The sequence below is a fragment of the Rattus norvegicus genome, chromosome 2 (genome assembly GCF_021556685.1).
Source record: "Rattus norvegicus strain SHRSP/BbbUtx chromosome 2, alternate assembly SHRSP_T2T, whole genome shotgun sequence".
Taxonomy (NCBI): domain Eukaryota; kingdom Metazoa; phylum Chordata; class Mammalia; order Rodentia; family Muridae; genus Rattus; species Rattus norvegicus.
This window is the reverse complement of record NC_141535.1, coordinates 174702103-174720761: the sequence shown is the minus strand read 5'-3', so window position 1 is coordinate 174720761 and position 18659 is coordinate 174702103. Positions and strand designations below refer to the sequence as shown.

General features: G+C 45.8%; 1 protein-coding gene across 3 annotated transcripts; it reads right to left on the bottom strand.

The window, feature by feature from the left end:
* Positions 1-306: 306 nt before the first annotated feature.
* Etv3 (ETS variant transcription factor 3) lies at positions 307-13626 on the bottom strand. Of its 3 annotated transcripts, none has more exons than XM_087619880.1 (5): positions 12835-13626; positions 11839-11894; positions 11065-11302; positions 9734-9849; positions 307-5013 (listed from the first exon to the last, which is right to left on the bottom strand). In XM_087619880.1, exons 2-5 carry the CDS (start codon positions 11882-11884, stop codon positions 3872-3874), a joined length of 1542 nt encoding a protein of 513 aa, XP_087476006.1. In that variant the 5' UTR covers positions 11885-11894; positions 12835-13626; the 3' UTR covers positions 307-3871.
* Between the last annotated feature and the right edge of the window lie 5033 nt (positions 13627-18659).

Sequence of the window (18659 nt, the reverse complement as noted above, 5' to 3'; positions counted from 1 at the left end):
ATTTCTGCCACCCTACTGGAAACGGTAAGCCATTGGCAGCCCTGCTCTCCTCAGTCTGCAGACCAGTCTGGCTGACATCTTCACACACACAGGCGACCGCATGGTTTAAAGGATCCTCATTACAGTCAGGATGCAGGCATTTCTCCCTCACTCCTGTTCCTGGGTTCAGATCCCTTTATTCACTCACCCAAGGTAACGCCCACTGCCAAGAGGCGCACCTCTCACTCTGCTGGCCCCTGCAGGCCTGCAGGCTTTGGTTCCGTGTGCAAGGAACAAAATCAATACTCGGCAAACATGTGAGGACCCTTTGTTTTTAAACTGAACTTTAATTTTTTGAGGTAAAATACTTTTTTTTTCTTTCGACTTCCATAACAAAATACAGAGCTATCAGATACCCCTGGAAAAAATATGTATATTATACATATATTTCTATAACATTACATCATATATATAATATATATGCAAAAAATTTGAAGACTTTAGAAAGCAGAACATCTAAAAGGCACTGCACAATGGTGTTCAGACTCCTTATATTTTATGTACATATACACATCTTATTCTGTTTACACAGATGCTAAGTGAAGTCATCTTCACTTGTGAACGTCTCGTTCACAAATCCCTGCATCACAAGTTTATAATTCAAAGAATGCCTAAATATTTTGAAACAAATTAACGCATAACTTTTTCCGAGAAGGAACTAATTAGAACAGTTCTTTGAAGACTGAAGTTTTCTCTAAAGCCACATAAAAACATACGCCTCACTACTGTTCACACAAGAAAAAGCACAAACATAATTATGGAATAAATAAAAAACAAGGGACAAACAGCTAAATGACTATCCACTTGGCAGCGGAATATAACTTTTTTTTTAATGCTTCTGGGAGTTTCTTGGCCGATGGGTCACTAGGGTTCCCTGCATTACTGAGCTGGGGCTAATGAAGTGCAGCCTGACATGGAGGGAAGACTCTACATGTCTCTATTTACTTCAGAAAAAAAAAAAAAAAAAGAGCTCAGCAGTGCTGATGCCCTGAGAATTTGCTACTCTTTACAGCTAAAAAAGCAAACTGTTTAAATAAACAAGCTCTTGATTAGTGAAATTTCAATAGATTTACACCTACAAACTTTTATACATTTGGCACAACAAAATTTAGAGGGGAAAAACAACCCAGGGAGAGGAAGTAGGTCCAGCTTTAGTCCCCTTCACCTGTCTGCTGGACAATGGAGTGCTCATAGAAGGCAACTGCCTTGTTTCATACCAGGCTGGAGGCAGGAACTGCCAGGACGGGGCTGGGGAGAGAAGAGCATTCTCATTCCTTTGCCCCAGGAAGTATCAGTGATCACTACACTTCCTGCTCCACTTCCTGAGCAAGCCCAAGTTCTGCTCTGCAGACAGACCCTTCCCCAGGTCCAAACTCCAACTGTGTGCAGTTCCAATCAACCAAGAAATTACTGGTGGAATGGCAATCAAAGGAAACAAACAGCAAATAGTTTCATAAAAGTCCAAAAGCATTTTTCATGGAGTTCAATTTCAAGTGTAAAAGCAGTGGCTTTATTCAAACGGAAGCAGCATCCAGAATGAATTCCGGCACTTGGGTTCTAGGGGATTACAGGTATGCATCATGGATTTTCCTCCTCTCATTTTAAAGGCCCCATGTTTCTATTCCTGAGTTCACACTGATGCTCGCTGGCTGTCCCCACTAGCAGACAACCGGTGGCCAGCTGGCATCCCTGGTTGGATGGGCAACACCAACCAGAGAGCCCTCCTCTACCTCCTGCTGGGCTTGCCTTCTGATTCTGAGGTCCATCAAGGTGCAGAGAAGGAAGCTGATCAAAACACAACCACCAAAGGCAGCAGGAGTGCTGAAGCCTTTGTGGCCCAACCAAAGCCTGGGTCACCAGAGACCTTTCCTGGCCTTTCACACATGCATGGAATCTGGACCAACTTATAGGACATTCATCAAGAAATAGCAATGACAGCCTCAAGTTGTCCAAGTCAGCTAACATCTCTTTCACCAGTTCTGTCTCCTGAGCTCCTTCTGTGCACGCACTTCAGTTAAAGAAAATAAAACCAAACTAAATCAAACCCAAACAAGCCATCAAAAGACAACACTCAAATGTCACTTGGTGTAGAATTCCCAGCCAGGCTCAGGTGGTAGAGTTATCGTTCTGATGCCTGAATGCCATCCCTTGCCTCAGCAAATATGGAACCATTTCTTCTTGCTGCTTTGAGCTACTCAGAGCACACATGTGCACAGAGGCACTTGGCTGTTGCCGCTTTCTCTCTACCCTAATGCTTCTGTTTTGTTTCACCTAAGATCAGTACCTTTCCATTCCTTTGAAGTTGCTGTAAGGGAATTTCCCAAGAAGAAACGACTCCTGTCGGTGAACTGTATTTTGGGAATAGTCAACCGATCAGAACGATCTGGGCAAATGGGGACCACAGGGCCGGCAACACATCACAGGCCAGATACCAGCTCTTTCCCTCACACCAGACCTTATGGCCTCTGGTACCACCTTCCTACCTCTCTTCAGTTTCAACAGCAGTACTTGTGTTTACAGGTGATATCTGCCTTTCATTCCCACAATCCTGCCCTTTTGCCACCGGACCGGCAACATCGGAGGGGATAACTATTAGCTAGGAATTCGACTGTGCCTCAACATTCCTGGGCTATCTGAACAGTGTCATGCCCTTCACAGGTTTATGCTGTCAGACCCGTATCATCTTAAAGCATGTTCAAAGTTAAGGCTTGACTTAAGAAAACAGTAAGACAACCAGACACAACAGAAAAGCATCTTCAATGGCGCTATCCTGCTCCTCATAAAACGTGCTCAATCACACTTGGTTTGGGAAACCAAACCAACAATGGAAAAAGAAAAATGAAGACTATTTCTGTCATTTGTTTTTAAAGGCATTGGGTTACTTCCTCCTGCCCTCTTCTTTCTTCCCTGATCAAGAGTTTTCAACTCCTCATGGCTTTTTGATAGGTGAAGAAGGTGAAAGTCCAAGGACCTTGCAGCCATGCTGCCTTCCCACCTCAACTCTGAAGCTGAGGGGCCAGGGGGTGGGGGTCTCCTGTGCCCTCCCTGCCCATTTTAAATGGCAGTACACTCATGTGTCTTGAAAACATTTTCTAAAAAGGTGTGGGGGGAGCCAAATGTGCATGTGTCACCCTCCCCCCAGGGAGAGAAAAAGAGAGAGTGCATGCATGAGAGAGTGTGTGTATGTGTTTATGTATGTGTGTGTGTGCTCGTGCACGCCTGTGTGTGATCACGTACGTGTACACACACATGTGTACACACACACACTCTCTCTCTCTCTCCAGTGAGGGAGAAGGGGAGAGAGGAGAGCAGAGAACACCATCTAAATGTCCCCACTTCAGTAAGACTGCAATTAACTCTTTTCTCTCCTGAAATAAATACTCAGGTAACATGCTTAGCATTTTTCTCACCACCTAGCCTTCCAGCCTTTTCCTTTTCTCTCTTTCTCTCTCAAAGAAGAATATCCCATTATGGGCTTTCCCATTATGTATTGTATAAATACAATAGAAGAGACTACAGAGCCTGAACTGTGATGGGACTGACTACAAAGTATGTGGGCCCTTGTGGAGCTTGTCAGGTGCATGAGGGAACAGGAACTGGGCTCCTGCCCATAAAGTTCAACAGCCTCCCTATGTCCTACGTACCAAGAAAAAAGTGTGTTCATACCCCACTTAATATACAACTCAAGATACTTGTCCCATCCCCAACAGAAAAGTACAAGTCCACACCCCAGAATTACCAAACCAGCCTCACCCCACCTCCCACCCCAGAATCTTGCTACATAAATATGTATTCTGATTGTAGTATCAACAGCTTCCCTTCCACTGTGGCTTTAAGCATCAGCGGCAGCAGTGGCTGCTGTAGCCAGGCCCTGGGGTCCTGCCCCATTCCAGAGGAACTTGCCCGATTTGCTGAGCTCCCGGGCTTCAGGGTCATCGTTCCACCGCCTCTTCAGCCGAAGCTTAGGGGGCATCAGGGCATCTTCTTTCTTCTCAGGTACACCGGGCTCCCTGGCAGACCTGTCCTCACTGTCTTCAGTCACTTCTAGGGGTTCGTCACTGGGGATGCTAATGGATACAGAGGGCCAGGTGGGTGACGGGTGGGCAAACACTGTGCCTTTCCCCTCTTCTATGGTCCTGGTCTGCACAGTGTCCACTTCCTGGGCCTGTTCCTCCTTTTCTTGGGTTGACTGCCTGAGGCTGTCAGGATCCTTCTCAGTGGCTGGTTCTACTTTAATCCGAGAGGGAATAGGAGTGCTGGCGGGCACAGAGCCACGAGTGGTCTCCTCACTGCTCTCTACCCTCTCACGGTTCTTCCTTCCAGCTGGTGGGGGCTGCAGCTTGATAGAGAACTGGGAAGACTCCTCAGGATGCATTTGGCACTGCAGTGGTGGGACCATGAGCCCTGGGTAACGGGGAAAAGTCCGAGGACTCAGGTGATAGTTGAACACAGAACAGGCTTGAGAATGAAGGTAGTGTTTCATTTCCTCTGGGTTGAAGGAGAAGCAACTGCTGCTGGTGAAGGGGCTCAGGCCTGGCGAGGGACTATAGGAGAACATAGTGGGAGTCAGGGACAGGGCTGGTGAAATGGGGACATTAAGGACACCTCCTCGGCCAGGGACTGGAGAGAGAGCGAAGGGACTGTGGGGGTCAGGGTACATTGCTGGCCGAGTGAAGAGGGGAAGCATTATGTCAGGCTTGCGTTTCTGGTGGCCGATTACTCCTCCACTGAGAGCATTTCGAGAGGGCATGAAATCCATGCCCCGGTGCCAATCAGAGGCCGAGCCATCTTCCAGGTCCGAAGGCTCCACCTTTCTATCAGCGGCCCCACCTGACTCGGGGCAAGAAGCACTCAGGGAGCTAGCAGAGAAGCGCCCTGGCTGCACGTCACCAGTAGGAGAATGGGTGTCTAGAGGTGGGAAATGGAACCGGGAAGAGGCTGTGGGCACTGGTGGTGCACTCTGAGGAACCACACCTGTGATGGGAGAAAAGAACAGGAGTCAGTGCTGGCCACCTGGTCACTCACTGTCGTCACCTTTACTGACACTAGCTAAGTACACATGTTCACTGACAACAGGAAACAAACCTTCTACCTAGTCTGAGTCTTTTTCAAATCCACTCCTCAGGCTGGGTGTGGTGGCACAGGCTTGCAATCCCAGCACTCCTGGGCTGAGGTGGGAGGACTGAGCCCTTAAGGGCAGTAGCTCAGCTTTTCCATTCAGCCTAGCTGTCATGTCCCTCTGGCCCCTTACCTTACTGTCCACGTGGTCCTCCTTCCCACACGCCACGTCATCCCTCTGTGAGCAATGTTCAAGGTTCCTAAGAGGCTGCCTATTATGTAAAACTATACCCCAACATTTCAGGGTTTAGGAGTTAGTGGGTGCCCACCAGACCTTAGCTGGGTGAGTGAATGGGTCCGAGAGCCTCTGCCTGGCAACTCCGTCGTGTGTGTATACCATCTACTTCTGTTTTCAACTTCACGAGTAAGGTTTTTCTCACCACTGTAATTTTGACTGTGTTTATAAAGCAAGTAAACCTAGCAGTAATACAGCCAATCAAAACAAATGCATGTAGTTGCACTGAAAACCCAGACTCTACCTCACATAAATGATGACAAAGTAGGACAGGGACAAGGTCCTACTTGGGTGAAACAGAGTGGCATGGAAAGGCAATTTCTACTGAGGATGACCTTTACCGTGCAGTGACAGACAACCATGATCTCAGTGATCCAGCCTTTCTGTTGTTCTCAAGCACAGAGGAGGAGGAGGAGGCTGGGAGAAACTCCACGACCTGCTGCTTCCTCTTCCAAGTCTGACTGCTGGCAGGTGTGACGCCTCACGCTTATAATCCCAGGACTCTGTGACTTGAGGTTAGGATGGACCAAAACACCAAGTTCAACTGCCAAGTTTCAAACTCTAAGAAGAAACTACCACTATCATATTAACTTGAAAAAACTCATAAATTCTCAACTTCCCTTAAAAGCCCTAAATTAAGGTGTAAGAAAGCTACTACCTGAACATTCAGGTGCCCTTTCTGGCCCTGTTTTCTTAAGGTAGGAAATAATAAGACCAATCCTAATATTTGAGAAATAGTATCTGTGAGGCTTTTGGAATACACCCGTGCACAGCACAACATATGTTGCTAAAACAAAACTTTTTGTTCTTTTGGGGGCAAAGTTTCATCGTACAGTCTTGTCTGGCCTGGAACCTGCTACTAACAGCGATCCACTTGCCTTTTATTATCCACAATCCACTATGCCTAGCTTAATTTTAATGGTTCAAAAAACAAAACAAAACAAATTTCAGAGCTTTAAATCTAGGAAATTGAAACACTGTTTACATACGGGGCATGTTACATATATTAGAGGAACACTAAATTTCCTGGGTGTGGCAATGTTACTGCAGTTATGGAAAAGAACATCCTTGTTTCTGGGAGAAAAGCCATGGCACCTGCACGTTAATCTCTAGATACAAAAAGTATCTGCAAACAGAGATAAAGCACATGTGGCAATGATGTTAACCGCCAGCCGTCAGGTGGAGGGTATGCCAACGCTCTCTTCTCCACTCAGTTCTTCCTCAGGTTTCAAGCTTTCCAGAGTAAGTATTCAAACCAGGGTGGTGGCAGAGAGACAGATTTGAGAGACAGGTTTAGCTTGCCCTGTCCCCACCTACTGAGAGTTAACCATTTTAAACCAGTATCTTCTCTATCTTTCCAACATTTCTTAGGCAAATACACATATGTAAGTATAAAAGAGTAAAGAATAAAGTGTTTAAGTTATTAGAACAAGCCACTATGCCTGGCTTAATTTTTAATGGTTCAAACAAAACCAAAATTCAGTAATTTAAAAATTTTAAATACCTGTTTACATGTGGGTCATATTATATAATACTATATATTATATATGATATGTGTATATATACTATATATTATATATGACATATATAATAAGTACATATAATATATATATAAATAAGACATTACACATAGGTGTACCTTCTTGAGACAGAAATTCATCATATAGCCAATGTTGACCTCAAACTCTTTTTTTTTTTTTTTTTTTTTGGTTCTTTTTTTTCGGAGCTGGGGACTGAACCCAGGGCCTTGAGCTTCCTAGGCAAGCGCTCTACCACTGAGCTAAATCCCCAACCCCAGACCTCAAACTCTTGATCCACCCCTCAGCCTTCTAAGTGCTGGGACTGCAGGTATATACCATGATGCTTAGTTTCTAGAAGCATCACATCATCACTTGAATACTGAATATTCTACCCTAAAGTGTCTTTGGGAGGGGTTAGAGACATGGTCTCAGAGTAGCCCAGGTTATGGTTTATGTCAATTGCCAAACAACCAAGGGTAACCTTGAACTCCAGACCCTTGAACCTTCAACCGGAGAACAGTGCCAAAACTATAAGCTTGCTCCACCATGCTCAACTCTACCTTAAACTATTAACAATGAATAGAACAAATGTGAAGGGAGAAACAATATCCACACTGGTTATTTGGTTTTGTATTTGGCCATATATTTGTACTTAAAAACAGAAAGACCAGAACAGTTCTGTACATCGGCCCACCATCAGGGAGATTCTCTGGCCTTCAGGGGCTAAGTCACAGGACTTCTAACACTCTCTACTTCCCGTTGCACAAACCTAGAATCCTCTCTCAGCTAAACTCCTAAGTTCCTGGAGGAAGAGAACTTCCCCATACTCCTTTGTTTTCTTTAGGGATTAGCACATTGGTTCGCACATGGGGAAATCCAAATCATGAGAAAGATGCATGACACATTACACATAAGCATGATTTTAATAGTGGGATGAAGAACTGAAGCTATTTCTTTGGCTCTGCTGTCTTCACCCTTAAGTGTGTCATTTGTATAGTATCACATTAAATTTTACTACATATAGAGGAATTCACTGTCATTTTCCTTCATCAACATTATGACACTTCGTCTATACGGGCAAAAATTCTCTGTAACAAATGACTCTGGTTCTTTGGTGTTATGTATACCCAGAAACCAACATCCTAAAGGGACGGCTGACTGTTTTGCTTTTCCTGGGATTATTCGGTGTTTTCTTTTTTTGTACTGAGAGTTGAACCCACAGCTTTATACATGCCAGGCAAGTGCTGTTCTGCACTATGGCTGCCCTGGGACTTTTGATTACCATTTATGATCACTGGTGGTTTAACGGCTTTTGGTATAACAGGTGTGCCAGACCACTAACTACTGTTAGGTCTGCAGACCAGTCAGAGTCCATGATTCCTTGCCTTAGAAAATCAGATTACTTCTAGGGCAGATGAACATTTTATTCAAGTTGTTTAAGTGGCTGAACTTCTGGGCTTTTGATTGATGAAAATGGATCAAAGAACAAGACCAACATTTCGGGAGCTGGAGTGCAAGGATGGCTGTCCATCTGGAGCCCTACTTTCTACAGGCGCATAGGGAAGAAGCCAGAGTGAGAAACAGAGGAAACAAGATTCCAGGGGCTAGGACAGTGTTGATTTCCTAATGCAGCTCCCTTAGGCACAGGGAAAGAAAACAGGTTGTAATTAGAGGTGCATTCCAACCCCCACCCCCAAATGCATGCCCCAGGGACAGGAGGGAGCAGTTACTGGAGAGATGGAACTGCACCGAGAGTCAAGCTAAAGCTGCCCTAACCTGTTATGTGCAGTAATTACATATCTACAGACGATCTGAGTATTAGATTCTCCTAGCCACACCCTCCTCTAATTTTTAAGTTTCTGCCCACCTCTGAAGACTTTTATTCAAAATCATCATATTTTCTTTGCACAGAACGCCACAAAGAACAATGATAAGGCTGGTCAAAAGGGTGCTTGACACCTGTAATCCTAGCACTTGGATGACGAGGCAGGAAGACTGCTCTAGGCCAGGCTGACAACAGAGTAAAGTTCAAGACCAGCTGATTACACAATGAGACCTGTCTCAAATGTTAAAAAAGTGACTCCTGAACTCAGGGGGCTAATTTACCATCTTTTATGCTGCCCCTGAACCAAACAAAAACCCCCAAAGCAAAAAGAAAACTCTAATCTCACAAACCACTCCAGCTGACATTTTTATAAGCGGCTGCATCTTTAGCGCAGGACAGACCGAGAAGCGGTGAGCTGTGATACAGTGCTGTAACCTGGGCAGTGTGCGGGGAGAGCCTGCTTGCAGCTCAAAGCCCTGCACTGAGGAACGGTGAGGAGCTGAGGGCTGCTGCACATCAGAGCCTCGGCCTTTCACTGCGAGCATGTGAACTTCCCCTTCTCTGATGAAGGATGCTGTGGTTTTGATGACATTCACGTGATAAAGGAGAGCATGTAGTTTCATAGAAAATCGGAAACGTTTGTAGAAACAGGTTCACAGCTATGAAACAGCCATTGGGGAAAGTGTTCAAACAGACTCTTGAACTTAAAGCTCAACATAAACCTATGGCCTCATTCCCCAAAAGGAGTTCAGTGCTGTCCAGGAGACTGAAAATAGTTCATATAAAAGGGAAGCAAGTAAACTAAACAAGCCTATTAGAGCCCCGCACAGCCCATTACCCCCTTTAGATGAGTAAGGAGAGCTTGAGCAAGTCTAAGGGATCGTGCAACTTCACTGTTTCTAAAAATCTCCTTACAGGGGCAATGTCTCAGATTTGGGTTTTAGGAATTCTTTTAGAATTCAAAAGCCACTCTGCACCACAGCGCTGGAGTCTTACCACTTGAGCGGATGTTGATGAAAGGGTAGTTGGGCATCACCAGCTTGCTGAAGTTGAACTTGTAAGTAAACCTTTTCCCTTTTGTCTTATGAAGGATCCTCTTGTTGTAATAGTATCTGCAAAGGAAGGACACGCGGTTCAGCGTTTGCTACACTCAAGTAATTACAAAGATCAATTCCGGCTCTAAGCGTTGCTTACAAAAACCTCCACCATCCCTTTGTAGCCTGGCCCTGGAGTCAGGCCTTGGGGACCTAAGAGGGCTGCCCCCACTTTTCTCCTCCACTGTCACTCAGCTGTAGTCTTTGGCTAGAGCCTGATGGCCCTGCTTTAAGATCCTAAACACCTTCCTCCGTTCTAAGCACTCACCTTCTCATTTCTCTACAGTTTCAATCTAGAGTCCACTTCCTTCCTGCCCCACTGTGAATAACTAACTGTGTAGTTTCTTTTTGTCATGCCCCGGTTGTGTCAGACAAGTTTTCTGGGAAACCTCATAGGGTCAGTCAGGAGCCCAAGCGCAAGGAAGAAACAAAGCCCTGTAAACCTATTTCATGGCAGCACGTGGGACATGGCATGATCTGGAAACCGTCACCACCCTGGCCTGCTGCACCTTTAATGTGGCACACATAGGATGTGGAGGCTCCAGCAAAGATCTGACTGCCCAGATTTTACACTCACGCTACTGAGAATGGAGAAAGACAGGGGACGCCCATCTCCCTGGAGCCTTTGGCCTGGCTTCTGTTAAGTAGCAGGTATCATAAACTACCTGCTGGTCCCCTGAGGACTAAAGAGTTGTAAAATTTAAAGGCTAACAGAGAAGAGAGAATGAGAGAGCTCAGAGTGTTCATTCTTTGGACATGCTGTAGCAACCTGGCCTGACCATGGAGGCTGCGGCTCTGGTGTGAGAGTGCGGGAGCAGCTGGGCTCAGAGCCACTCAGCAAGCCTCCCTGCTGAATTTGGTTTTTCCCTTCTCGCTTCTTCTATAGAAGAGCCTACAGCAAAGAACTGGTAGGAATTTCCCAACAGGGAAGTCTACACTAATCCTCTGGATTATTGGTGAGTCTGAGTCCATGTTTCACCATGTATTCTTACCCACGACAAAGCAGAACCAGCTGTCAGGAGCCAGTGCCAGCCACACTGGAGCTCCCTCCCACCCGCCTCACCTCTTGTGCCACTCACACCCGACACCTTTTTACTCACACTTTCAAGCCACACATCACTCGCTCAGTGCAGTCCTTCATCACCTGATACCTTTTCAGATAAGAGACACAGAACTGCATACTTTCCTCCCGACTTCGTTAATGCCGCGCATCTGGGGGCTCGTTTCTCTCACCTGAGGGCCCGGCTCAGCTTGTCGTAGTTCATCTGTGGTTTGCACTTCCTGCGGCCCCAGAGGCGAGCCACTTCATCTGGATCCTTGATGACAAACTCCCCGTACTCTCCCTGCTGCCAGGCGATGACATGGCGGAACTCTTCCTTCTGCAGCAGTTCCAAGATGAAGTGCCACAGCTGGATCTGCCGGGAGCCTGGCGACGACTCGGCTTTGTAGGCCCAATCCGGGAACTGATACCCTTACGTGTGAAAAGGGCAGGATCAAAGCAGCTAGGAGCTAGGCACGGACACGCCAGTACCCCCACCTCCACATTCCATGGCCACAATCTCTAGAGTGCTCTGCAAACACACCCTTCCAGTCAGCTAGGCTCACCATGAAGAGAGGAAATGATAGGGAAGTGACTTGTGGCAATCACTGGAATCCAATACAGGTTGGGCTGCAGTGCTAGATGACCTCATACATTACCTCTACATACATTACCTACTCTACGTGACAGTTCTAAAAGGAACAAAGAAGAAAGATAAACTACTGTTTTAGGAACACACGGCAGAAAGCGCCTTATCCCCAGACACTAAAACATGCAATAAATGTGTGTGGGCTGCACAAACTATATATGTATTCATAGGAAACGAGACTACAGCCATTCTACCAAGATTTACATGGCCATGAGGTCTTCAGTCCTGGTCTAGCATTGGTCAACTAAGCCCAAGTGGGGAGAACAGGAACCACCAGGGTACATTCCAGATCTGTCAGAGATGATGAACTTTTGCTCACCTCCACCTCCTTCTGGCTTTTCCACGATGCTACAGCCTGCTTTCATTTTTGCCCTCCTGTTGAGAGAGACAATCACACTATTTATTATTTTGAGATGCTATGAATTATCTAATTAAGGTTTTTTGGGGGGGGGCACAGTTCCCCCCCAAACATCCTTCTTTTTTTTTTCGGAGCTGGGGACCGAACCCAGGGCCTTGCGCTTGCTAGGCAAGCGCTCTACCACTGAGCTAAATCCCCAACCCCAACATCCTTCTTTTTGCCTTTACTTCTTTCCAAAGCCCTCTTTTGCCTTTCAAACATGTCACCTCTAAACTAGTAATCCTCATGTCATCAAATGATGGTCCTCAGGTCATCAGCCTCAAAAGCCATAATTATCTTTCACCTGACCTTAGCCACAAAGTATAAACACTGTCCTTAATATTTGCTTTCTTCCTTGTGACCAACCAACCCTCCAACAGAAGAGAGGGAAGGGAACAGTGAGACAAGTCCAAAAGGCAGCAAAAGCAAGCCACACAGTTTGTTTTCTGTTAGTAGACAAGCCCAGATACCAAGATACACAAGCCTGAACTCACCCAGATACACCAACTTAAAAGAGTGAGGGAATCCCAATCCCCTACTCAAAAAGGAACATCTGGGTCTAAGTATTTCCTGAATTATGTGAAAGGACAGCATCTTCCAGTCAGAAACGGGGCCCACCTTCCAACAATATTCCACTCTATACAAGAAACATGTCACTTCCCTAAAATTTCATGAAAAAAGAAAAAGTAATGCCCTCCATTTAACAGGGAAATAAAAAGGATAAAGCAGGTACTTCAGATCGCCTGGCCAGTGGAGGAAGGCATCTTACTAGGAATCTGAACTCATTCCATGCAGATTTGTAGTTCCTCAATAAATTTCCTGTTCATAGCAGCAGATAGCTTTGTGTCAGTCCCTCAGCAAAGAGGAGGAAAGCGTGAAACTGGCCGAGAATGACGGAGAAGGAGAGACCTGACTTACTCTCATTTCTCTGCAGGGTGGACAGCCCTCAGCAACGACAAGAGCAGGTCTGGAGCAACCGCAGGTGCTTCAGAGGCCCCAGGGTGGGGTGGGACAAATTCCTAATCTTGGAAATTTCATCTAACCTAGAATTCCTCTAGGTGTTCTGCATTTTCTTTCCCGACAAATACATTAGGGAGAACATTAAGTTTCAGTCCATGACAACCCTAGGTTGGGATCAAGAGCTGATAAATGGCTCAAGGAAAGAGGCACCAGACAGACAGTGGCACACACAGGATATACACAAGTAACAAGGCACCAGGGCTGGGCAGAGCTTCCTCTCCCATTTCCGTGATGATGGGGTTGAAGAAAACACCGATTTCTCCAAGGCTCCGGGAAACTGTCCGGGACTAACTCCTACACTGCGCTGTCGGATCGCAGGGCCTTTTCCCTGCTCCAGAACACCCTTCAGCCTGGTGGCTGTGGGCTCGCGCTGGGCGACGCCCGAGTCGGACACCCTCTTCACGATCCTCCGGCCCCCGACATGCCCATCAAGCCCCTCGGAGCCCGCAGGCGCGTCTGCAGGTGTTCGTGACTCCCGGAGGGCGCTCGGTCACCCTCCCGGCCTGCGGCGGGGGTCGCCGCTCCCGCCCGTCCGCAGCGGCTCCCACGGCCGCCCTCATCCGCGTCCCTTCTGTCCTGCCGGCGCGGGCCGCGACCGCCGACGCCAGCCTCACCTCTCCGGCGCCGTCCGTCTCCACTCGGGCTCCTCCGCGGCAGCTCGGGCTCCTCCTCATCCACCCAGAAGGAAGTGACTCCGCGGCGGCTTTCGTCACTTCCACTCTGGGCCAGGGTGGGAGGGGGCGGTGTCGTGAGCGGCACCGCTTCCGCCCAGAAGGTACCGGTGCCCCTCAGTGGCTGGGAGGCCGCGGGGCTGGAACCCCATGCAGAAGGAGGAGGGCTCTTCCGCTTTGACGGGAGCACAGAAGCTTCGGAGGCACGTGCGACGCTGGCCTTTCCTCCCTGAGCAGCCCTGGAGAGTGTGATGTTTCCTTGCATGGCTCCATTTTAGTCCTCATCTGCCTCGTCCAAGTGTTACAGCGTGCACGACTTTGCCATTCAAACACCGCCCCCCACCCTTGCCTTTTGTTCCCGATTAAGCAATTACAATTTTGTTTGAAACAAATTTTGTTCAAGAGTTAGTGATAAGGGATGTGAAATCAACTTCCATAATTCCAAATTGTTCCCAGCCCTAGTTTCACTCCAGAAGCAGAGCTGGGATCAGTAAAGGTTAAGTGAACCAGAGTAAAAAGTGGGGGAGGCGAAGATGAGAGGCGGAATCGAAATCTTCAAGTGCATAGCAACTGTTCTGTGCAATCACAACCTTTCCCTCCTGTGAACAACACACAACATGGAAGTGTTACCATTATCTGTTTCAAAGATCGGCTTCCAGTTTTGGATATGCCGTTATCACCTTCCCATCTGTAATCTTCCTGTGCTATACTAGGATTACAGGCATATACCACCACCACCAGCCTTCTGGCTTCTACTAGTCAGTTTTGTTTGTCTTGAGACAGGTCTTGACTATCTATGTATTTCTGACTGTCCTAGAAAGCACTAGATCCAGGCAGGGTTCGAACTCACAGAGATCTTTCTGCCTCTGCCTTCCAGATGCTGGGATTAAAGGTATGTGCGAGGCTAACAACTGATTGTTCTTGAGTCGTTGACAAATTCAGTACTCAGTATGGCCTAAAGTTGCCTTACCTTAAAAAGGAAGGAATAATAGTGTTGGTGAGATCAAGCTTTTCTAGTTTAAAACTCAATAAAATGAACAAAATTTAAATGCCACTGAGGAGATTAGAAATATGAGTGCTCTGAGCACAGAAATGCTTTATAACGGTTTCCAACTTCTGCACAGTCTAGAACACCATTTTCTGTGTTTGGTTCTACAGAATAAACTGCTAGGATTTAGCTGAATCGGTGGTTCTCAACCTGTGGGTCGCGACCCCACCAATAAACCCCTATTTATAAACCTATTTAAATTACAATCCATAACAGTAGCAAAATTAAGGTTATGAAGTAGGAACAAAAACAATTTTATGGTTGGGGGTCATCAGAACATGAAGAACTGTATTAAAGGGGTGCAGCGTTAGGAAGGTTGAGAACCACTGAGCCAAAAGAACATTTCAAGTCCTCTTGCCTTCAACTCCTGACTGAATTTGTTACCTTGGTTAAGTAGTCACTGTCAGTTCCTCTTCTGTTTGAACGTAGTGCTTATGGCGTATTCCTGCGAACACCTATAGATGTTCAGTACTACCTTATTACATAGGAGAAACTATAGTTATTTCATTGATACATTTAATGTGTGAACACAGTATAGACGACTCAGGACTGAGGATGGCACAGTGAAAATATAGCATATGTTTAATGGTGACAAAATGATCTTAAGACTGATAAGAATCCTCAAAATCTCACACCATTCACGCAAATCTTAGTCATTGTCAACTCTGAAACCAGGGCAATCAGAATAAGCGGTTTCTTCAGAAACCGAGGCTCCCAACCTTCAGCTCATGGTTTAGGTGAGCATGGCTAGTGCCAACCATAATAAAGGACCAGTAGCTAGAGTCTGGGAATGCTTTCTGAAGATGTTTTTACCCATTCCTCTAGACTAGGGGTTTTCCTATGGCTATTTCTTTAATTAGGGTCACAGAGGATGAGTAAACACACTTTACACGGATGACCTGGTCTCAGTATTTGCCTTGAGTCTGAATTGATACCTTGAGAAATGTTTATACCACAGCAGATTTCAACAGAGTTCTTATTCTGAGGACCTAGTCGATTGCCTGAAACTTAACAGGTGAATTTAGCTTTGATAAAGCAAACTGGACACTGTGAAGGTTTGGGTAAGCCAGTTGCTTACTAGGAATCTTAACAGTGTGGCGGATCCTGGGAGGGATGTGGGGAACCAGATTGGGATGGCTAGGGATGTCCTACCTAGTTTACCAAGGTCCCTATCTACCATACTCACCACAGCATGTCTGCCATCAGTATCTGTTTCAAACAGGCTTTTACAAGTTGAAAATTCTTTATGCTCTTGAAATGGGGAGAGCATGTACCTTCTACAAGTACGGGCGTGGAAACACTTAGATGTAGTCTAGTAGTCAAGCTATCTGGTAATCACTCTTGAATTTCCAGTTGCTCAAAGCAACTTTGAGGCTGCCTTCCTCCCCCTCCCCACCCATATTTGTAATTGTCCCACATCTAGGATAAGGTTCAGTTCTAAGCCGTGCATTCTCAAAATTCCATTCTTACTAAAATACAACTGTTATCAGATTCCTAAATTTAAAGGAGAAGGACAGGGTATAGTGGCACATGACTGAAATTCCAGCGACTTGGAAGGTAGAGGGGGATCAGAAGTTCAAGGCCAGCATCCATACACAGATGGTCTGAGTGACATGAGACCTTGTCCCCTCTAAAACAAACAAACAAACAAACAAACAGACAGACAAACAAACAACTCCAAAAATCAAAAACAAAAAACAAAATGAAACAAAACAAAGAGGAAATCCCCTAACTACCTTTTTCTTCTAACAACCCCTTCTGGATTGGAATCCTTTCCCTGCTTCCAGCTTGCATTACTTAACTGCTCCCCTTTTTATTTATGCACTTATAGATTTCCACACCCTGAACCTACCTGAACATGTGTATAATAAAATTCTCTCCTGTCTCCTCTTGCAGAAGGCTACCGTTTATGTTCCAAGGACTTGTGTAATGGGCATACTTCTTCCTAGAGTGTTTGCCTTAGGTTGCAGGCTACCACATAGGCTCTGTTCCTTCACTACGAGTGCCCAATGATGTCCCTTCTCTGCTGTCAGGTGGAGATGCTTGTGAGTGTGCCTTCGCCCACTTCTTGGTCACCTCTAGAAAGCAAGAAGCCCCCCACCCCACACACACACACAAAGTATATCCTCCCTGAACTTGAATTTCTAAGACCCCAGGCTTCTGTCCCTGTTCTGTGTTTGCTAACTGTTCTCTGACTAGACATTACTAACCTCCCCTGAGTTTCCACCTCCTCCTAGCTAAGAGGGAGCACTACAGATATTCTTGGTGGGGACAGTGTGTAATAGCATTTTTAAACTCTGGATCACGGTCACTTTTACTGCCATCTTGGATACCATCCTATTCTTGGTATCAAGAGCTCAAATTTGATAGCGGTTATCACACAATTTTGCAAATTTTGAGTAGATTCAGTGTTGGCTCATAATAACTTGGCTCATAAACTTGGCTCATAATCCATTGAGAAAAAAAAAATTTGTCCCCAGAATTCAGGCTTTCAGGTTTCTTATTTTCTGATGCCTATCCTTGGGTGATACATGTCAGTCATTCTCTGTTTCAGTTTCTCTAACAAGTGATCATGCTAAGGTGTTCTGGGGGCAGGGGATGGGGTAGACTCGGTTGGTAGAGTGCTTGTCTGTTAAACATAAAACTCCAGGTTCGATTCCCAGCACTACATAGATGAGTGTTCTGGTTCACACTAATCCCAGCACTTGGGAGGTAGAAATAGGAGATCAAGAGTTGAAAGCTTCTTCCTCCACATACTGAATTTGAAACCAGCTTAGAGTTGGTTTCATGAGGCCCTGAGCAAACAAGTAAAATCCAGGAAGAAAGAATACTAAAACATTATTGACATGGATGAAGTCAAAGACAGGAAGGCTGATATGGAATTGGTGTATTTATACCTGAAATACCATGGTATGCTCCTCAGTAAAGTGAAGACAAATTATAGAATAAACTTGGACTAGATAGTATTTGCATTTTAGCACGTTGGACTAGAGTAGCTTGTAAGATCGGTTTGGTTTGTTTTTCCCATCAACATAAGGTCATTGTAAGGATAGAGGAATTAATGTCGGTAACATGATTGGGGATCCCCAGTTAAAAGGTTAAGTAGGTCCAAAGCAGAAGTAACTTTGCTCCAGGTTACAGCCAAGCCAGAAGGAGCAGAGAGCCTGGCTGTTTATTTGTAATGACTTGGGAACTCAAGGACTCTCCGGGATTCTACATCCATCATAGTCCCCAAATACCCCGGCCTCTCATTTCCCCTTTTTAAGTCTTAGTTCCCCTTCAGATCAGCACCGTGGAGAGGGTAGTGAGAGAAATCATGAGGAGCAGGATGAAAGAACAGGATCTACACTAGGAAATGACCACTCAGGCTACTTTGACTTTGTTTCATTCCTGGCAGCTCAGGAGAAAGATTCCCCTGCAGGAGCGTTTTGGTTGTCAGTCTATATGTTTCCAAGGCTAGCTTCTTCCAGGAAGCCCATGGATGTTAGTGGGAGTAAAGGGCTAGTTTGTGATTGGAACTGTTCTAGATTGTGTTTTCCAACACCTGGCATTTGTTTTCCAAGCCTTGACCTGCTCACTACATAAAGCCTTTAAATCTTAATATTTCTTTACCATTCATATCTGGCCCCCATTCTCTTCTTTTTATTACTATTGGTGTCACTTGGGGAGGACCGGAATTTGGTTTATCTCTTTCTCTTGTATAGTAGCCTATAAAACCATAGAGATAAGGGCTCATAGTCTAGTAAACACCAGCAATGCTTATTTTGAGCCTGCCACAAGTGATGCCTCCCAGGAAGTTAATTAAAGTCTGTTGCCTTCGTGCTGTGGAAGAGCTTTGCTGCAAGGACTGCCTGTGTATGTCCCAGGGTCTTGGGGATGAGTGAACACCAGCATCATCTCTTTAGTCTCTCATCCAGTGCCACCAGCTCCCTTTCGAACCCTCCTAATGATGTGAAGTCCAACACTTAACTTATAACCTAGTCAACTTTTTTTTTTCACTGTAA